Source organism: Piliocolobus tephrosceles, chromosome 20, assembly GCF_002776525.5.
Source record: "Piliocolobus tephrosceles isolate RC106 chromosome 20, ASM277652v3, whole genome shotgun sequence".
Taxonomy (NCBI): Eukaryota; Metazoa; Chordata; class Mammalia; order Primates; family Cercopithecidae; genus Piliocolobus; species Piliocolobus tephrosceles.
Window position 1 is genome coordinate 4,523,695 of NC_045453.1, and position 22,089 is coordinate 4,545,783.

Genomic DNA, 22,089 nt, shown 5'->3' on the forward strand with positions numbered 1-22,089 from the left:
GTGGCTGTGTCTCCCACTAGAATGTCAGCTCCGGAGGGCAGAGACTCTCTGTCCCATTCACATGCAGCCCCAGTGCCCAGCACACAGCATGTGCTCAGTAAAACCACAGGCCCAGAAGGAAGGAAGGACTTGTCCAAGGTCCTCCCCTGCGGGTGGCAGAGCCAGGACCAGTAGCCAGCTCTCCAGTGGCCCCTCCTTTCCCCATCCCAGAGCACACAAGAGCCCAGGCTCTTTGTTCACTGAGTAAACACAGTTTATTACTGAACTGCACTTTCACCTTCACACAGACTATTTCAAAGAGCTGGAACAAGTGTGGGGTGGGGGTTGGGGGAGGGGCAGGTGCCCCTCAGGAGCCAGGACCCTCAGCCAGCTTCCCTGGACCAGGGCAGGGGAGGGAGCATCAGGCCGTCCAATCTCCGGGCACCAGCTCTCCACGTGCACGCGCACTGCAAGCCAGCAGCTCCTCACACATAAATACAGACACGCTTAACAAAAATAGTATATCATCTTCACAAGGAATAAAAACTAGTCTCGAATATGTACAGCAGAGCGCCCGGGGTGGCTGGGACCCCTGGGGATGAGACAGGCCAAGGGTGGAGAAAAGAGAGGGAGGCCTGAAGAGCTCCTGGCCAGGCCACTCTGACCTTGGTAGCTTGGCTCCCCAGGCTGGACAGGCGTGGGGCACAGATCTGCCTGGCCAGGCAGGACTGGCCCTTCTAGTCAGCACTACCCCACCCCATGCAGCAGGCTCTCCTTCCTGCCCTTCCTGCCTGAGGTAGGGAAGACCCTGGGGCTCATAGCTGTTCCTGATAGCTTCCTTTCACCTCAGGGCTGAGTCCCCTGAACCCGCCATGAGGAGCAGCCCAAGCCTCTGGTGCCACAGGCTGCTCTTGTAGGAAGTGAGGCAGCTGAGGCCATCAACAGCTCTGGGGCACCTGTCTTGGGCCCAGTTGGTCCCTCAGTCATGGTCATGGGAGCCAGGGAGGGGAAGGGACTAGGGTGGTGCTGAACTGCAAGGGCCACCCTAGCATTGGCATGGGGTGCTTCCTGCAGCTATAGCCCCCTCCGTCCTGGATGGGGCTGGCCTCTAGCCAGAGGCTTCTGGAGGACATGTGGACTGGGAGTGAGGACTCTAGCCAGTCCAGAGGTGAGGAGGGAGTCCTGGTCCTTGCATCTTTATCCCAAGCAGCCTGAATCCCTAGTCAAAAGTGGCCCCTAAATGGCTCTCAGGGGGTAGGGATGGAAGGAAAGGGAACCCAGGTTAGTGTGGGGAGAGAGGGAGGGAAAATGATCAATTCTGAGGCCACAAACATCAAAACAAAGGCAATCTAGTCTCCTTTCTGGGGAAGAGGTTCTGAAAACTTTCGAGCTCCCTGGCAGAAAAACATTTTCAGGGAGGCTAAAGGGTAAGGGTTGCACCAATCAGGTAGGGCCCTCCTGCCCCCAGCCACAAATCCTTCCATACCTGCCAGCCTCCTTGGGACAGATTTTGTGGAAATTGTATGAATTCTGAGGCCAAGGGAACTGAGGTGTGGGGGTCTCACAGAAGTGTGATAAATTCTAGAAAACTAACTGCAGGGAACCAGATCTGGGCCCAACCCTGTGGTGGGTAGGTGGGCATGGCCTGCATATAGTGGTTCTCCTGGTGGCAATGGCAGCTGGACAGAGGATGTGGTGGGGCAGAGGGTGGGAGGGTAGAGTGGATAGTCAGTGTCTGGTCATTTCCGACTGAAGAGTGAGCCCAGCAGAACCACGCCGGCCACAGTCATGCCCGTCAGGAACCAGCGGTTGAAGCGCTCCTGGCCCTTTCGGCTCTCGGCTGCTGCATTGTTCCCATAGAGTTCCACAAAAGTGTCCTGCAGGGAGAGAGAAGGAAGGCGCAGCGTGAATCCTCAGAGTAATGTAGGTGGGTGGGGAAAGGGGCTATCTGCATGCTATGGCCTTGGTGACATGAAAAACTGTAGCCATCTGTGCCCACTCGGGCCAGGTAAAGGGCTAAGGGTGGTCCTCTTTCTTGACCCTCAGTTGGTGATAACCAAACCACGTTACTGCTCAGAAAACAGGCAGAGAGGAGGAAAGTGCCCTGAGGTCAGTAAGTAGCACTTTCTCCAGAATCCAAGGTGGGAACGAGATGGGCAGGGTCAGGGAACTGATGGAAGCCAGGTGGCTGGAGCAGAGTGCAGGAGAAGAGGGCATGGGGGAGATGATGGTGCAGGGGTGAGCAGCAGCCAGACCATGTGTGGCCTGGAAGCCGCGAGGAGCCTGGAGTTGAGTCTGAGGGTAGTGTGGAGTGTGGAGACACTAGGCCTCAGACTTTCTACTGCTGCACCAGAGGGAGGGACAAGGAAGCCCAGGGCTAAATCCCCAGGGTGATTTGGGCCAATTCAGGGGTAGATTGGGTCCTGGGACTTCAGCCAGAGGCTCCTCCCTCTGGAGGGAGTCTCTGGTGGGCAGGCTGGTGATGAGAAGAGCACGGCAGGCCGGGCGCGGTGGCTCAAGCCTGTAATCCCAGCACTTTGGGAGGCCAAGATGGGCGGATCTCGAGGTCAGGAGATCGAGACCATCCTGGCTAACATGGTGAAACCCCGTCTCTACTAAAAATACAAATAACTAGCCGGGCGAGGTGGTGGGCGCCTGTAGTCCCAGCTACTCCGGAGGCTGAGGCAGGAGAATGGTGTAAACCCGGGAGGCGGAGCTTGCAGTGAGCTGAGATCGGGCCACTGCACTCCAGCCTGGGCGACAGAGCCAGACTCCGTCTCAAAAAAAAAAAAAAAAAAAAAGAGAAGAGCACGGCAGAGAAGATAGGGTAACAATGACGCAGGACTGAGAGGCCTCCATGATGGGGTCTGTGAGGCCTTGTCCCTGTCCTCTACTGCAGGGGGTGTGACTCTGGGCCCAGGAGGTTGTGATCAACAGCCCTCTGCCCGGAATCTAAGTCAGAAGGGAAGCACATGATAAGGGGAAGGAGGAGCTGTGGGCTAAACTACCCAGCCCAGGGTGCAGCAGCCTGTGGGGCAGGGAGAGGGACACTTAGAACATACTTTTATAAGTAAGCGTTGTACCCAATTTGTCCTTTAATCCTCCCAACAATTCTGCAATGCAGGCTGTCTCTCCCCATTTACAGGCCAAGAAGCTGTGCCCAAGGGCCAAGGACCCAAGGACCCAGGGACTAGATCAAGGTCACCCATCTGTGTCAGTGGTGGAGCCAGAATCCAAAACTGGTGTCTGGCACCTAGAAATATGTAAGAAAAAAGTTCCAGGCTGGGTGTGGTGGCTCATGCCTATAATCCCAGCACTTTGGGAGGCTGAGGCAGGTGGATCACCTGAGGTCAGGAGTTCAAGGCCAGCCTGGCCAACATAGTGAAACCCCGTCTCTACTAAAAATACAAAAATTAGCCAGGTGTGGTGGCATGCACCTGTAATCCCAGTTACTCAGGAGGCTGAGGCACGAGAATTGTTTGAACCCGGGAGGCAGAGGTTGCAGTGAGCAGAAATCATACCACTGCACTCCAGCCTGGGTGACAGAGACTCCGTCTCAACAACAACAACAACAACAACAACAACAACAACAACAACAACAACAACAAAAGTAAGTTCCGTGTGTGTGTGTGTGTAAAATGAATGAGTTATTGGCTGATTCTTGCCTCTCTACCAAGACCTCTGCACACTGGGCCTACATTTCCAACCGGTCCCAAATGGGCAAGTGGCTGCTCCGTCAGGGCATGCCATCTCCAGTTGGCCTCAGGTCTCACCTACCAATTTGCTCACTTGTGACCCCTGCCTGGACCCACTTCCAGTCTTGACAACCCCCTCAGTCTATGCTCCACACAGAGATTTCTAAAAACACAGGTCAGATCATAGCACACCTATGCTTGAAGCCCTCCAGCAGCTTTTTCCTACACTTAGAAGGCCAGCATCATTTATTTTTGTATACCTGGTACCTAGCAAAATGCCATGTGCACTGAGGTGCTAACTTGACTGAAGGAATCCTCAACACTAAGCCAGTAGAGAGCAGTGACCCATGAATCTCAGCCCTCGCACAAGCACACTCCATTCAGTCACTCCAAGTTCTCAACCTTCCCAGGGCTTCCATCACACCTGAAACAAAGTCCCCATTCCTTACCCTGGTCAGCAAGGTCTAGTGGGATCTGGCTCTAACACTTTCTGGCCTCCTCCCCACCCCTGTTCCCTGCACACTTCACTCCAGTCTCACTGGCCTCCTTGCTGTTCCTCCAATGTCTCCTGCCACAGGAGTCTGCTGTTCCCACTTGCGTGGAGCACCTGATCCCAGGTTAGCGCCTGCCTCACTCCATCATTTCACAACCATGACTCCCCTCAAATGTCACCTCCTAGGGGAGGCCTTCCCTGACTGCCTTGTCTAAAACAGTATACCACCCCCATCTCTCTCTGCCTGTCCTCCCCTTACCTTCCTTGATTTTTCTTCTTAGTTGTTTCTTTTTTTCTTTTTTTAGACACAGTTTTTCTCTGTCCCCCAGGTTGGAGTGCGATGGCACAATCTGGGCTCAGAGCAACCTCCACTTCCCGGGTACAAGCGATTCTCCTGAGTAGCTGGGATTACAGGCATGTGCCACCATGCCCAGCTAATTTTTGTATTTTTAGTAGAGACAGGGTTTTGCCATATTGGCCAGGCTGGTCTTGATCTCCTGACCTCAAGTGATCCGCCCGCCTCGGCCTCCCAAAGTGCTGGGATTACAGGCGTGAGCCTCCAACCATATCTGGCCCCCCCCCTTTTTTTTTTTTTTGAGACGGAGTTTCGCTCTTGTTGCCCAGGCTGGAGTACAGTGGCGCAGTCTCGGCTCACCGTGACCTCTGCCTCCCAGGTTCAAGCAATTCTCTTGCCTCAGCTTCCAGAGTAGCTGGGATTACAGACGCGTACCACCATGCCCGGCTAATTTTGTATTTTTAGTAGAGACAGGGTTTCTCCACGTTGGTCAGGCTGGTTTCAAACTCCCGACCTCAGGTGATCCGCTCACCTCGGCCTCCCAAAGTGCTGGGATTACAGGCATGAGCCACCACACATGGCCACCATTTTTTTTTCTTGTTTTTAAAAGATGTACCCAGACTGACTTTGAACTCCTGGACTCAAGCAATCTTCCTGCCTCAGCCTCCTGATTACAGGAACTACACTACACAGAATGACCACCGTGTCAGCTTTTCTTCTCGGCGCTTCATTTTTTTATTTTTAAATTTTTGTGACAGGGTCTCGCTCTGTTACCCAGACTGTAGCGGCGCAATCATGGCTCACTGCAGTCTTGACCTCCTGGGCTCAAGCGATCCTCCTGCCTCAGCCTCCTGAATAGCTGCCACTATAGGCACACACCACAATGCCTGGCTAAATTTCTAAATTTTTTGTAGAGACAGGGTCCCACTTTGTTGCCTAGGCTGGTCTCAAACTCCTAGGCTCAAGGGATCCTTCTGCCCCAGCCTCCCAAGTGCTGGGATTACAGGCATGAGCCACCATGCCTGGCCTCACCACCTCACCACTTTTTTCCCCCCTTAAGCTGCACCCACTCCCAGCACTTTTCATGACTAGATTCTGTACCTTGTTTTTGTTGTGATGTGCCCCTTCCATACTAGATGTGTCTTTTTTTTTTTTTTTTTTTTTTTTTTTTTGAGCCGGGGTCTCGCTCTTTCGCCCCGGCTGGGGTGCAGTGGCCCCATCTCAGCTCACTGCCAGCTCCGCCTCCCGGGTTTACGCCATTCTCCTGCCTCAGCCTCCCGAGTAGCTGGGACTACAGGCACCTGCCACCTCGCCCGGCTAGTTTTTTGTATTTTTTAGTAGAGACGGGGTTTCACTGTGTTAGCCAGGATGGTCTCGATCTCCTGACCTCGTGATCCGCCCGTCTCGGCCTCCCACAGTGCTGGGATTACAGGCTTGAGCCACCGCGCCCGGCCTTTTTTTTTTTTTTTAAGACAAAGACTTGCTATGTCACCCAGACTGGAGTGCATTGGTGCAATCTTGGCTCACTGCAGCCTCCACCTCCCGAGTTCAAGCCATTCTCCTGCCTCAGCCTCCTGAGTAGCGCCCACCACCACGCCTAGCTAATTTTTTTGTATTTTTAGTAGAGACGGGATTTTACCATGTTAACCAGACTGGTCTCAAACTCCTGACCTCAAGTGATCTGCCTGCCTCAGCCCCAAAGTGCTGGGATTATAGGCGTGAGCCACTACCCTCGGCCTATACTAGATATATCTTGATAAGGGCAGAGGTCCTGTCTTGTTCCTATACACCCAGTGCTCAGAACAGTGTCTTGCACATAACTGGTGCTCAGTAAATACATGAGTTAACAAATGTATTGCACGTCTACTACATGTCAGGCATTGGTATCCCACTTCACCTTCATCAGAATCCTGCGATGTAGATTTGAGCCACATTTCACAAATAAGATGCCTGAGGTTTAAAGCAGGGAACACTCAGCAGACAGCAGAGTCAGGATTGAACTGCAAGACTGCCTATCCTAGCCTATGGCAGGATACTTCCCTGAAGTCGGAGGCTGGAGGGACGTGTCCTGTCAGTAGTGCTGAAAGGATTTCCAGGAGAAGGAATGTGGGAACAGGGTTGAGGTGGAGGATCTGGGGAGAGGAGGGCAGTAGGGCCGTGGCTATGCTTCCCTGTCTCCCACTCCATCCTAGCCAGTCTCTGTGGGTCTTGGCAGAGAAAAGTACTCTTACAGGAGGTTTGATTTTGTTGCTCCCACGTATGCCCAGGTGGAGTCAAAACAGAATTATCTGTGATGAGGGAGAGTTCCAGACTATGAAGAGCATGGGAGAAGGCCCTGGTTATCCCAAGAGGCCAAATGTCTCTCAAGAAGGGACACTGGGGTTGCAGCCAAAATGGGAGAGGCCTGGCTCCCTTGATGGGAACTTTCCTGAAGTAGAGGGCTGGCAGCCACAGGAAATTTTCAGCTCTGGGGCTGGGTTGGAGTAAACAGGCGCTGTCCCCACAAGGGCACAAAGCATTCACTGTCCAGGAACAGTCATTCCTGGGTGGAGGGAACATTCTCATTTCAGTGCCACAGAAACATTCTCATTTCACCTGCCCCAGCTTCCACTCATGCGTTCCTGGTCATGACAACCTTCATCTCCACTTCAGTTTCTTTTCCTGGGGAAAGGGAGTAGGATTTCCAAGGGGTGTGGATTCTAAGGATTGCTTTTGCAGAGGGAGAACGAGCAAAATGGGGCGTGCTGTTCCAGGGCGGGTGCTGGAGAGGCGGTGGCGTGGGTATATTTAGCCCATGGTTCACACGACACACTTGGAAATAAACAGAGCCATTTTCTCAGCGGGCGGCTGCTCTGGATAAATAAACAGGATTGTAGAGCAGCCCTGGTCTGGAAAAGCAGAGATAAGCCCCGACTACTCCTTGGGTGGCTCCCACTGGTTTTAGCCAGGCTGGCATGGTAGGCAGGGGATGAGGTTTAAGAGTGGGTTGCAGGGAGGTCTCTGATGTCACAAAGGTTTCTAGGAGACCCAGGCCGAAGGGCCTATCTGCATCCTCTGCTTGAGTTAGAGGAAAGTGGGGAAAGTTTCTCTTTGCAGCTGACCCACAGGGGGTTTGTAGGGCCACTGGGGACAGACAATGGCAAATGACCTCCACAGGCGAGTCATGGATTCCTAGCCAGGTAGACCCGCGAAGTCAGCAAGGCCAGCCCACCTGCCCATTCTACATTTCCACTGCTGGTTTGTAGTAGAGCCTACACTAGAAAACTGGATCTCCTGACTTGGCCCCTAGGAGATGCCCAGGCTAGTACCACTTTCAAGGTCCTTCTTCCAATACTTCAGAGACTTCAACAGTCCTGGCCACCCACTTGGAGTGGCCCCACACTACATACTCCTAAGTGCTTCAGGCCCTGGTGCTTTTGCCAACACTGTCCTTTAACTGGTCATTCCATATCTTCCTCAGTTAACCAACTCCTACTAGGCCTATAGGACTCCATTTTGGAGTCCCTTCTTCCCTGCTCATCCCTCCCCAACCTCTGGGATGAATGTCTCCTTTCTGCTCCCAGGGTCCCTGGACTTCTGTTTATACCAGGGGTATGCATTGAGGCTGGCACTGGAGACTCAGCCGTGAGCAAGGCTTCCATGGAACTTATGTTCTAGCCTATTCTCAATGGTAGTAAGATCACCTCCAATGGCATGAAGTGAAGCATTCTTAGACAATACAGTGATTTGTGGCTCTCCACAGGGCCACAGCACATAAAGAGATATATAGTACATATAGTATAGTATTCAAATTTCATGGGAGAGCAATTAGGACAAAAAAGTCTGAAAAAGACTCCTTGCAGGGGTGGGTGATTAAAAAAAAAAAAAGTTGAGAAACCTTGTCTTACTGGGAAGCAGAGAGGATAACAAGAAAAAAAAAGATAATTTTCGAGATGATAGGGTTTTAAGTCCTGCGGAGGTGATAGAGAATATCCGGGGGAGCTGGGCTGGGCACAGTGGCTCATACCTGTAATCCCAGCACTTTGGGAGGCCGAGGCGGGCATATCACCTGAGGTCAGGAGTTCAAGACCAGCCTGACCAACATGGCGAAACCCTGTCTCTACTAAAAATACAAAATTAGCTGGGTATGGTGGCGGGCACCTGTAATCCCAGCTACTTGGGAAGCTGAGTCAGGAGGATTGCTTGAACCCAGGAGATGGAGGTTGCAGTGAGTCGAGATCACACTATTGTACTCCAGTCTGGGCAACAAGAGCAAAACTCCGTCTCAAAAAAAAAAAAAAAAAAGCATGTTTTAGCAGAGGTAATAAGTGCAAAGGCCCTGAGGTGGGAGGGAGGGGAAGGATATTCCTGGGTTGATGGCGTCTGTGTGCCTGGTTTCCCCCAACAGTCTGGGGGTTCAGTGCAGATAGGGACCAAGTCTGGCCCAGGACCTACTCAGACAGGCACAGACTGACTGCAGCTAGATCTCTGCCCAGAGTCAGCCAACTGAATGATGCAGGTCACCTTGTAAGTGCCTGTGACCCTGCAGAACTCAGGTGAAAAGGTTGGCATGATGCCCTGAGGAAAGGGGCCCAAATGCCAGGGGACCAGCCAGACACTGAAGTATAGTCTCTACTTGAATCTGATCTTTCAGTTCCCATCCTGGTTTCACTGCCCACATTTTCTTCTTTTGTTTTCTCTTGTAAATTTTTGGAGAGATGGAGTCTCACTACATTGCCTAGGGTGGTTTCAAACTCCTGGCCTAATCCTCCTACCTTGGTCTTCCAAAGTACTGGGATTATAGGCATGAGCAACTGTGCCTGCCCTTCCCACTTCTTCCAAGTAGTGTGACTTTGAGCAGGTTACTTCACCTCTCTGGCCCATGGTGTCCTTTTTTTTTTTTTTTTTTTTTTTTTAAAGACAGTCTCTTGTTCTGTTGCCCAGGCTGGAGTGCAGTGGCATGATCTCGGCTCACTGCAACCTCTGCCTCCCAGGTTCAAGTAATTCTTCTGCCTTAGTCTCCCAAGTTACCTGGGATTACAGGTGCCCGCCACCACACCTGGCTAAGTTTTTGTATTTTTTGTAGATGTGGGGTTCCACCATGTTGGCCAGGCTGGTCTGGAACTCCTGACCTCAGGTGATCCATCTGCCTTGGCCTCCCAAAGTGCTAGGATTAAAGGCATGAGCCACCGCACCCAGCCCTTACTTGTTAACAGTAATAAAATACTTTAGGACCTGAGGCAGGAGGATTGCTTGAGTCCAGGAGTCTGAGACCAGCCTGGGCAACATAGGAGGACCCTGTCTCTACAAAAAAATTTTAAAAAAAGAAAAAAAAATTAGCTGGGTGTGGTGGTATGGTCCCAGCTACTGGGGAGGCTGAGGAGGATCTCTTGAGCCTGGGAGGTCAGGGCTGCAGAGAATCGTGTTTGGGCCACTGCACTCCAGCCTGGGCAACAGAGAGAGACTCTGTTTCAAAAAAACAAAAGATAAACAAACAAAAAACTATTATTATGACAGCTGACCATTACCAAACATTTCAGTGTTTTACCTGTGCTGGGCACTGAGCTGAAGCACTCTATGCACACTAGGCCATATTTCCCAATTACATGTATAATTATCATATTCACTTGAGAGATTATTTTTTGTTCTGTCTCCCCCACTTCACTGTGTGTGGCTTTGTCACCTGTATCTCTAGAACCTGGTGCTATATTTGGAACATAGCAGATGCCATTTTAAGTGAAACTTTTAGAAGAACAAATGAATGCTTTCATTTGATCCTCATAATATTATCAATAGCCCCATTTTGCAGATGTGAAAATGGAGGCTCCAGAGTTTACCCAAGATCCCTATCTAGGAAGTGGCAAGAGTGGGATCTGTCTGAGTTCTGGCCTCACAACATTCTTTTTTTTTTTTCTTTTAATCTACCCAAGATAGTACTTCATTCACACTCATTCCGACGTCCAATCTTGCCATCTTAGACTCTGCTATCTCTACCCACAGAAAACCTGACTTCCTTAGTGACTGCAGCAGTGCACACTTACTGAGCACATACCCTGTAAGGTACTCTTCTTGGTTTTTTTGTAGACTAGTTCATTAGTTGTCTCTACACTCTGTCAGTGGGTATTACCATTAACCCATATTGCTGATGGACATGTGGCCCAGATGATTTGTGAATTGCTCAAGGCCATGTAGTGAGCTGATGACCTAACTGGGATGTCTACACCAGTGATCTGGTTCCAGTGCCTTTACTCCTAACGTTGATGCAGCACTCTGCTCAGTTTCTAAAGGATGATCATGGGCCAGGTCCATGTACTTCTGTGGCTGAAGAAGGCCTTCATTCTAAGTCCAGGTAACCCGAGGCTCAGAGATACTGAGACCTAGCTAAAGTAGATAAGTGGCAGCCAGGTGTGGTGGCTCACACTTGTAATCCCAGCATCTTTGAGAGGTCAAGGTGGGCAGACTGCTTGAGCTCAGGAGTTCGAGACCAGCCTGGGCAACATGGTGAGACTCCATCTCTATAAGAAAAATCTTAGAAATTTAGCTAAGTGCGTTGGCATGCACCTATAGCCCCAGCTACTCAGGAGACTGAAGTGGGAGAATTGAGGCTGGGAGGTTGAAACTGCAGTAAGCTGTGATCACACCACTGCACTCCAGCCAGGATGACAGAATGAGACCCCGTCTCAAAAAAAAAAAGGGGGGGGGAAGCCATTTTTAAGCCCCAGTATGTTTGGCAGCAAACCCCATGTTCTGGGCCAGCGCCATGGCCCTGGGTCTGTCAAGGAGGGTAAAGTAACCTGAGGCCATCAGCTGAATGAATAAGCACTGGCTCCCGCCAGCTGAGGGGAACTGGTGCCACAGGAAAAGGATGTGACGAAGACCAGGAGGGAAAGTGAAACCCTTCCGTCCTGGCTTCAGTGAGGAACAAGCATGCCTGTGCCAGACGAACCCTTCCTTCCTCTTGGGTGACTCTGGAGGGCCCAGGCCCACTGCTTCCTTCCTGCTTGGTTATTTCAGGAAAGAGGTAGGTGGAGAAGAGGAAGGGGCTACTCTACTAGCAGCCAGGGAAAGTGCCAGGGATACCAGGACTGTACCTTGTCCTGTCCTCCTCACATCCCTGCATTGGCAGGCTGTGAGTCACCTACAGAGTCACCTTCTGCTCCTGGCCTCAGTTTGCCTGAGGGAGAGGCTGATAAATGCGTACTGAATAGAAAAACATGGCCTTGCTAGATCGCTGGGAGATGGTAGGAAGCGGGCAGGGCAAATGGAGAGGCCTTATCACTCTCTTGGCAGGGAGTTGCAGGCGGAGACTCGGAAGAAGTGAGGTTTGTGGTTGGAATCCACTTCCTCTGGTTTTCCCAGGGGAGCTGTTGGCTCCCGAGATGTGAGAAGAACATGGCCTTCCTCCTCTCCCCCACGGAAACATAGGCCTGGAGGTAGGCAACTTGGAGAAGCAGCTCAGTGGAGGCAGTGGCAAAGAGAGCGGTGGCGAGACTGTGTTGGGGTCAACACCTCAGTCCAGCCGGCCCAGCTATGGGTGTCACAGCAAGCCTTTGGCATCTGAGCCCCAGTTTCTCCTGCCTTGACCTCCCTAGCAGTAGTGGTGAGATCAGGGGGTATCATAGAGGGCTCAAGCCATCTGGACTATAGGGAATATTTGGTGCTTTCCTCACAACAAACTTCATGTTTCTCTTCCTCCAACTCTGACCCGTTCAGTTTAGCTGCCAGCCTCTCCTCCTCCACCTCCTCCCCCACCATTAGTTCTAAGAAGCTGTGCCTGACTGATGCACTTGCATTTCTCAGAAAAGGAAGCGGTTGTGCTGGGAGGAGATAACACCTCCGCTGGGGAATCGAGAAAGCTATCAGGCCCAGCAGCGTGAGTGTGGGCTCTCCATCTCTCTAGCTCAGAACCAGGGTGATGAGCTTGGGGGCAAAGAGAATTCAGAAAAGCATTTATTGGGGGCATAGATGCTCATTTGGGGGCTCACAATCTCCTTCCCTTGAAGTGACGGTGATAAAACAGCTGATGTTTACTAAGTACCAGGCATGGTGCTAAGTGCTGTGTCTGTAAGAATTTGCTTAATCCTCACAATAACCCCAGTGAGTACATGCTGTTATTACTCTCCAGCTTACAGATGAGGAAACAGAGGCAGAGAGGACAAATCACCCTCCCAAGGTCATAGAGGCCACAAGTGGTAGAATTGGGATTTGAACACACGCAGTCTGTCTCCAGAGTCCAAACATTTAACCGTTCCTGGGTGGCTGCTATGTGCTCATATGGGTTCATCCCCTGGGATTCTGATGCCTCCCCTCATCTCAACCCTTTCATTTCAACCCTGGTGACTCCCTATTCTTTTGTAAGTAGATGGCCACAGCCCTCCATTCTTCTCCCAGTGTCCAGGGTGAGAAAGACCAATAGTCATCCTTGGAACAGAGTCGGAGACTCCAGTGACCTTACAGCATGCCCATCCAACCTTCCATGTAATACTCAAGCTCACCATGAACACCCCCATTTCAAAGATGGGGTTCAGAAAGGTGGAGTGCTGAAGTCCCACAGTGGGTCTGTTTCATCCTGATGGTCCACACGCATGAGATTTGGTAGTCATCTCGAGGGCATTCTCTCCCTATGCACTTATGGAGAGCTCCCTCCTTCCTGCGTGGGGCATTTCATCTTCGGACAGCCCCATTGGAAAACTCTTCCCTGTCAGGGAGCTGATGCTCGTCTCCCTCTGTCTCCCTTGACTGGCTGGTCTTAGTTCTGCTCTCTCTCCTCTACTGCTCTCCTCCAAGTATCAGTTTCCTCATTTGTGAAATGGAAGTGCTATCTGGATGAAGGCAATTAATTTCGACTTCTCTACCAAGTTGGGCTGCCAGAGCACAGAGCAGGCAGAGAACCAATAAATCTTGCAAACTAGATTAAAATATTTTGCTTTTGACCTCATCTGTAAAATGGGGATTAAAAATGTCCTTATTTCTTCCTTTTTTTTTTTTTTTTGAGACAGAGTCTTACTCTGTCGACCAGGCTGGAGTACAGTGGCACAATCTTGGCTCACTGCAACCGCTGCCTCCCATGTTCAAGTGATTCTCCTACCTCAGCCTCCCAAGTAGTTGGGACTACAGGCATGCGCCACCATGCCTGGCTAATTTTTTTTTTTTTTTTTTTTGAGACGGAGTCTTGCTCTGTCGCCCAGGCTGGAGTACAGTGGCCGGATCTCAGCTCACTGCAAGCTCCGCCTCCCGGGTTCACGCCATTCTCCTGCCTCAGCCCACCGAGTGGCTGAGACTACAGGCGCCCGCCACCTCGCCCGGCTAGTTTTTTGTATTTTTTAGTAGAGACGGGGTTTCACCGTGTTAACCAGGATGGTCTCGATCTGCTGACCTCGTGATCCGCCCGTCTTGGCCTCCCAAAGTGCTGGGATTACAGGCCTGAGCCACCGCGCCCAGCCCCGCCTGGCTAATTTTTTTGTATTTTTAGTAGAGACTGGGTTTCACCATGTTGGTCAGGCTGGTCTCGAACTCCTGACCTCAAATGATCCACCCACCTCAGCCCCCCAAAGCGCTGAGATTACAGGCATGAGCCACTGTGCCTTGCCCAAAATGACCTTATTTCAAAAGAATACCATGAGGATTCAAATTAATACATGTAAAGGTCTTAGAACTGTGTGTGGCACATAGTTAACTTTGAGTAAATGTCTGGTTTATTGTTCTTACTAGTAGACCATGGCTCAGCTTGTGTCTCAGAGCCTTCTCTATGGCCTACAAGGGCCTGCAGGGTTTTCTCAGCTTCACCTAGGGCCAGGCTGCTTCATTCCTCACATGCCATGTTCTGTTCAGACTCAGGACCTTTGCCCACACTGGTGCTTCTGCCAAGCTCTGTCCCACTCATCTCTGAGGTCTTAATCCACAGGTTACTTTCTCAAGGAGCCTAGCTGCTCACTTCCTCCCCCATCTGATCATGGGCTCTGTCCCCTAGGCCTTGCCCAGTGCTGGGTCCAGAGAAGGTGCTGAAGAGTATGGCTGAGTGGTGGACAGAGAGGAGGGAAGAGGAAAAACGCCAGTTCCCACTTTCTTCATTCCTTTCCTCACTGCCTGGTAAAACTAGAAAGAGGCCCCAATATACCAGGTGATTAGGCAGGGTGTCCAGTATTCTCCAGACACTTTCTCTCAGGGTAAGAAAGGGGGACAGGAAGCTTATGGGAAAGTTCTAGAAAAGGCATCTTCTGCACTGTGCTGAGGCAATGGGCAGGAATGGGGTAGCAATCTCCAAAGACTAGGACTTCTTTCTGAGGTCTTTGACCCCAAGTGCTCCATGGTCCAAAGCAGCTTCTCCTTCCTCCTCTCCATCCAAAGCTATGGCGACTACCTTGTGTGGTGCAGATCAGTGCTGGATGCTGCGGGGAAGAGAGTACTGGGCTGACAGTCAGTGGATGTGGGTTTTGTTTCCCAGGTCCATCGCTGATTTGCAGGTGAGTCCTTTCCCCTGTCTGAGACTCTGGGAAAGTCTGGGACTTTCCCCAACTGTCAAATGAAGTGGGAATCATCTCATAGGGCTCCGTCTAGGGCTGCAGCATAAGGAGAAAGAAAGTAACTCATGCAGACAAATGAGTGACTACCGGGGTTCTCTCTCTCAGGGGTATCCAAAAGATCCACTAATTAGTGTGTAAACTGAGAAGCAACATTCTGAAGCAGGAGGACTTGTTGCCACAAAGGAGTCTGATTCTTCTCCACCTCAAAGCCTGCTGGGCATTGCTCTGAAACCTGCAGGATTCCAGGGGAAGAGAGCAATAGGCACATCTATGACCCAGGGCAGACTCCTGGGCAAGGCTAGATCTTTCCACGCTCTAGCTCCTGTGGCCTCGACCTCTTCACCCCAGCACCGCCTCCAACTAGTCCAGACAAGTCCCGAGTATTTTCAGCCACCTTTATCTGATCGGAAATGTTTGGAATTCCACAGCAGAAGGCAACAGCTCTGGAGGATTTGGGGAAGGGAGCAAATCCCTGCAACACCCTTCCCTTCCGCCTCAGCCTCCCAAGTAGTTCGGACTACTTGTACATTCCCACTGTACAGATGAATGCTCACACCCCATGTAACCAAACACTCAGGGCTGAAGGCACCCATGGGGTTACATTTCCTTCTGTTCTGTGATGTGATGGAACTGGGAAACAAAGCCCACATCCACTGTCAGCCTCGTACTCTTCTCCACAGCATCCAGCATTGATCTGCACCAGACAAGGGAGTGAGTTCCTTCTAGTTTTCTGCCCTATTCATTTCTGCCCCAGTTCATTACCCCTTTAAGGTGCAGAACAGTAAGATGCCTGAGATGGTGAGAAGAGGGCTAAGGTACTTTGCCTGATGTCGAGGGAGGGGGCACCCAGAGGTGTGCTGTTCACAGTCAATACCCAGAGCACCACCACCAGGAGGCCCGGAAGCAACCCACTGTCCCACCTGATGTGGCCTGTGGACCACTCAGAAATTTCAGAGCGTCACAGAGCTGTGTGGGTTCAACCCTCAGCAGGTAAGAAACTGAGGCCCAGATGAGACGCCTCCAAGTCTTCATACAGGAACAGAGCAGAGCCTGACCTCAGGCCTCCTTACCCTGGAGTGAGACAGTGTGGCTTCCAACCCTAGTTCTATGACTACCCGGCTGCAGGACCTGTAGCAAGACACTTTACCCCTCCAAGCCTGGTGTTCCGGCTGCAAAATGAAAACAGCTGTACCTACTTCACAGGCCTAGCAGCAGAGTTAAATGGTCCATGGTAAGCGTTCTGTAAATGTTAGTTGCTGCTGTTGTTGTTATTATTGTTATTATTTAAGACGAAGTCTCACTCTGTCTCTGTCGCCCAGGCTGCAGTGCAGTGGTGTGATCTCTGCTCACTGCAACCTCTGCCTCCTGGGTTCAGGCGATTCTCATGTCTCAGCCTCCCGAGTAGCTAGGATTATAGACATGTGCCACCACACAAATTTTTGTACTTTTGTAGGCTAATTTTTGTATTTCACTGGAGACGGGGTTTTGCTGTGTTGGCCAGGATGGTCTTGTACTCCCGGCCTCAAGTGATCCACCTGCCTCAGCCTCCCAAAGTGCTGCGATTATAGGCATGAGCCACTGCACCAGGCCTTTTTTTTTATTGCTGAAAAATGAGTGGCTCCATTTATGCTTCTCATAGTCTCTCTTATTTGTAGCTATAAACAAACAAAAGTAACAGCTAGTATTTGCTGAACTAATATTTACTGTTTGAATTCTCAAAATCTTGCAAGTAGGTGCTGTTCCCATTTTACCAATGAGGAAACTAAAATTCAGAGAGGTGATGAGACTTTGCCTGAGGTCCCTGGTTACTAGTGAGGGCATTCAACTTCAGAGCATGCTAAATTTACCAGTGCAACATGATACATGAAAAGATTTTACTAAGACCTTCTTTCCTTCACCCTTTCACCTACCCAATATTTACTGAGAATCTGCTATTCCTAGGCCTTGGGAGTCAGAGATGACTTTAAGCACATGTAAGTAGCATTCCCCCAGGTTCCCTGGGTGCCTCGAGGGGTGAGACAGGGAAGAGTGTGCTGAGGCTACTCAGTGACGAACTCACTTTCCCCCAAGCCAGCTCTGCAAGGACAGTATTTGCAGAGTTCCTCCCTCTGTCTGATCTTTATCTTGGAAACAAAAGTGATGCCACGTAGCTTTGGTGAAGCTATTAGATGAGTTTTCTAAGACAGGACATGGTCTATTTGTAAGCCAGGCTGACCTATGGAGTTGTAGGAAGGCTGTCTAGCTCTGGACACTCATTCATTCACCAAATCTTCATTAAGTGCCCACTAAGATTCAGGCACTGTGCTAAGCGCTGGGGATAAAGCAGTGACTAAATAGAATGAAAATTCGTACTTGTATGAGTTTACAATCAAACAGGAAGAGACAGGCAATAAACATGTCAGATGGTGATGCGTTAAGAAAGAATAAATGTGAGAAAGGGGGTACAGAGAAACACAGAAGAAAGTAAGATTAGAATCCATGGTCAGGGAAAACTTCTTGAGGAAGTGAATTTGATCAGAGACCTGAGTGAAGTGAGGGAGCAGGCATTGCAAAGATCTGAGAAAAGGCCGTGAGAACAAGTGCAAAGGCCCAGAGGCGGGAACAAGGCAAAAAAAAAAAAAAAAAAAAAAAGGCGCAGAGGCAGGAACATGCTTGAGGTGTTCCAGGAACAGGAAAAATGCCAGTGTGGCTGAAGTCCAGTGAATGTGAGGAGACCGGTAGTGATGAGATCTGGAAGTAGCCAAGGGCCCGATTGTGTAGGGCCTGGTAGGCCATTTGAAGACTTGGGCTTATCCTGGGAAAGCACTGCAGGGTTTTGAGCAGGGGAAGGACATGACCTGACCTTGGTGTTCAATAGTGTCCCTCTGGCTGCTGGGTGGAGATCTCCAGGAGTCTGGTGAGATAATCAGGAAAATATGACAGTGGCTCAGCCACAATGGTGCCAGAGAAGTTGGTGAGAAGCAGTCAGTTTCAGAATTTATTTTTTAAAGTAAAGCTAGGCCAGGTGCAGTGGTTCATGTCTACAATCGCAGCACTTTGGGAGGCCGAGGTGAGAGAACTGCTTGAGTCCAAATGTTTCAGACCAGTCTGGGCAACATGGGAAAATCCTATTTTTACAAAAAAATAACACAGAGTAGCTGGGCGTGATGGCATGTTCCAGCTATTCTGGAGGCTGAGATGGGAGGACTGCTGGAGCCCCAGAGGCTGAGGCTGCAGTGAGCCATGACTGCGCCACTGCACTTCAGCCTGGGTAACACAGCAAGACCCTGTTCTCAATCAATCAATCAATCAATCAATAAAAGTAGAACTGAAAGGATTTGCTGATGAATTAGATGTGGACTGTGGGAGTTGCCTGCCCCTTTGGCCCTCTGTTTCCCATCTATAAAAGACAGGAGAAGAGGTCCTTGGCGATTTCTTTCCAGCTTGATAACTATGAGGACCTATATGAAGAAAGAGATAAAGCAACTATTTCTGTGCTCTCATGGAAGCAAAATCACTTGCTCACCAGGCCTCAAAGTGTGGATGGCAATAAGATGAGAAAGGCAGAGGATGGACAGAGACAGTGCAGTGAAGGGAGGGCAGGGCTCTGCCTAGGCTGTGGCTATCCCACTTCCAGCACACACATCACTGCCAGGCATATGCCAGGCCACAGAGTAGACAGGCTCCAGTGGGAGTGGGGGTCGGGGTAGCTTGCTTTATATTAGGAGGGAAGAGGCATCAGAGCTGTCGTTGTCCAGGGCCTAGTAGGCAGAAGGTGCTCAGTGACTGACTGACTGACTGAAGGAATGAATAAATAAATAAGGTAATGCCAGAAGGCCAGTATATGTGTAAGAACCACTTCCCAAGTCCTTCCAAATTAACAAGAGGTAGGCCTGGCCCAAAGGATTGCTCTCCTGTCACTTTATCTGCTTATTCTAGGCTGAGCTTCAAATTCTTGTTCTCTGTGAATGGGAGACTATGTGGTCTGAATCACTGAAGCAGGATTTTAGAGCTGGAAGGAAGCACAGACACATTTGGTTCAATCTATCCACCATTTCAGCCATCACTGTTTTGACCTTATCTGTGATTCTGTTATTATTTACTTAACATTTTTCTTTTCTTGTCAAGACAGGGTCTCACTCTGTTGCCCAGGGTGGAGTGCAGTGGTGTGATCAAGGCTCACTAAGGCCTCAACCTCCCAGGCTCAAGCAATCCTCCCACCTCAGTCTCCCGACTAGGTGGGACTACAGGTGTGCATCACCATGCCTGGCTAATTTATTTTTATTTTTCTTTTTTGTAGAGATAAGGTCTCACGGCCGGGCGCGGTGGCTCAAGCCTGTAATCCCAGCACTTTGGGAGGCCGAGACGGGCGGATCACGAGGTCAGGAGATCGAGACCATTCCGGCTAATACGGTGAAACCCCGTCTCTACTAAAAAATACAAAAAAAAAAAAAACTAGCCGGGCGACGAGGCGGGCGCCTGTAGTCCCAGCTACTCGGGAGGCTGAGGCAGGAGAATGGCGTGAACCCGGGAGGCGGAGCTTGCAGTGAGCTGAGATCCGGCCACTGCACTCCAGCCTGGGCGGCAGAGCAAGACTCCGTCTCAAAAAAAAAAAAGATAAGGTCTCACTATGTTGCTCAGTCTGGTCCCTGAACTACTGAGCTCAAGCTATCCTCTTGCTTTGGCCTCCCAAAGTGCTGGGATTATAGCTGTGAGCCACTGTGCCTGGCCTACTTAACATTATTCTATCAATTTAGTTACTTTTTATAAATTTAAATAAATGTACTGAAAATCCTTAATTTCTTCCCAAACCTGTTCTTTCTGCATCTCTCATCCTTAAATCCCCTCTAGCACTCATCTGTCAATATATCCTGATGGATCTGTATTCTAAATTTATCTAGAGTTCCACCACTTCCCACCATCTCCACTGCTATCATTTGGTCCAAGCCAGTATCATTTCTTGCCTGTATTGTCCTAACAGCCTCCTTACTGGTCTCCCAGCTTCTGATCGACCCCATGGTTCCTTCACTACATGGCAGCCAGAGGGGTCAGCAAAGTCAGTTTCCTGTCTGCTTAAAACCCTCCACTGCCTTCCCATCTCACCCAGAGGAGAACCAAAGTGTCTCACCACTGCTCACACAAACCTTCCTTTCCAACCACTTCTCCTCTGCTTACTCTGTTCTAGCCACACTCATCTCCTGTGCTCTTCCTCAAACATGCCAGGCACACCATTCCCACCCTTTGGCCTCTGCACTTGTTCTTTACGTTTGGAATGTTTTTTTTCCATAGACTGTTATATGGTTTCCTCCCTCAGATCATGCAGATCTCTGCTCATATGCCTCCTCCTCAGAGGCCTTCCTTAATTATCCTTTATTAAAAAGGCAAACACATACCAAAAGCTGCCTACTACAGGCCCCCCAATCACTCTCTGTCCTCTTAGAATGTAAACTTCATGACGGCTGGGCGCGGTCGCTCACGCCTGTAATCCCAGCACTTTGGGAGATCGAGGTGGGTGGATCACCTGAGGTCAGGAGTTCGAGACTAGCCTGGCCAACATAGTGAAACCCCGTCTTTACTAAAAATACAAAAATTAGCTGGGTGTGGTGGCGGGCACCTGTAATCCCAGCTACTCAGGAGGCTGAGGCAAAATAATCACTTGAACCTGTGAGTCAGAGGTTGCAGTGAGCCGAGGCTGCGCCACTGCACTCCAGCCTGGGCAACAAGAGTGAAATGAAACTCCATCTCAAAAAAAAAGAATGTGAACTTCATGAAGGCAGGTATCCCCAGTAGCTAGAATAGTGGTTGGCAGATAGTAGACACTCAGTAAATATTTGCTAAATAAATAAATGCAATGAAAAGGCAACTTATTATTCTTACTATAAACAGTATCATTTGCCCCAGATGGAAATCAACATAAAATACACTGACTATTAAAAGAGACAATGTCCATCTGCATATCACCTCTAAGTTACCTTGACGATCTTGGTCTAACACTTTTACAGAGGAGATATTTGAGACCCAGGGCAGAGTCAGCCAGCTGACTGGAAGCCAGTCCAGAATGGCCCACAGGTACCCCCCAACATGCCTTGGAACCACAGCCTTGTCCCCCAGGGTGTGGACAAAGAGACTGAATCTCAGGAAAGGTAGAGCTAGGTTGGACCAATAGAACCTATCTGAGAGGCCAGGAAAGCCCTCCCTAGCAAGGCACAGAGCTAGCAGTTTTGCTGAAGAGAACAAAGGCCAAAGAGGCATGAGTGTGCCAGGCTGGGAGAGCCTCATGGGGCTGCATTGTGGGCGACAGGCACGTACAAACCTGTAAGTGAGGTCCACAGAGACCAGACAGCTGAGAGCAGAAATGAAAACAGGATAGGTCCCAAAGGGTGACAGCTTCAATCCCATAAACATCAGACAGGCGTGGGGTTCAGGTGTAGGTCTGGGGACACAGCTGAGCCCAGGGGAAGGATGGGACCTCCCCAGTCTCCTCCGTCAGTGATGATGACTCTAAGCTGAGCTGAGCAGAAGCACCACCAATCCAGCTCTAGTCACGCCAGACATCAGACATTAAGGAGGGAAGAGCCAGAGCCATCCTTCTCATCTCCACATTCCGGATGGTCTGTCTCCTCCCAAACCCACTCCAGTCCCAGCCAGCTCCACCCATATGAGCCCTTGGGGATACAAACCCTATTTAGAAGGGACCATCCATTTCCCATCTTTGTGGGGCTTAGTGAACATGGCTACAGGTGCAGGGCTGAAGCTAGAGCTGTTGTAACTGCCAGGCCAGCAATGCCTGACCTACATCTCCACGGTTGGTTGCATGCAAAGAAAAATACCAGGGATTTCCGTTGGTGTTCACCACATGCAGCTGCCAAGGGAAGGTTGGGCCTTCTGAAGGCCTGTTGTGAATAGGGCAAGACAAGTGATAAGCTGGCTGGGACAGGCAAGAAGGCTGGCCTCTAAATTATTTACTGGCTCAGGGGACCTCCCTAGATTTTAGAGACTGTATATAATTTTTACCTGCTTTCTACCAAGGTCCTCCATTAAAGCTTTGTTTTTCTTCTTCCAGTATATTTTTATTAAGAATTGAGAAAGAAGCCGGGCGCGGTGGCTCAAGCCTGTAATCCCAGCACTTTGGGAGGCCGAGACGGG

The 22,089-nt window shown here is 50.3% G+C and overlaps 1 protein-coding gene across 5 annotated transcripts in view; it reads right to left on the reverse strand.

Moving 5' to 3' along the window:
* Nucleotides 1-235: 235 nt before the first annotated feature.
* BCL2L1 (BCL2 like 1) overlaps nucleotides 236-22,089 on the reverse strand; it is a 63,132-nt gene continuing 41,278 nt past the window's right edge. For all 5 annotated transcript variants that reach the window (XM_023220384.1, XM_023220382.2, XM_023220385.1 and 2 more), the window contains exon 3: nucleotides 236-1,856. In XM_023220384.1, coding sequence (XP_023076152.1) covers nucleotides 1,719-1,856 — 138 coding nt within the window. In that variant the 3' untranslated portion in view covers nucleotides 236-1,718. The remainder of the gene's footprint in view (nucleotides 1,857-22,089) is intronic.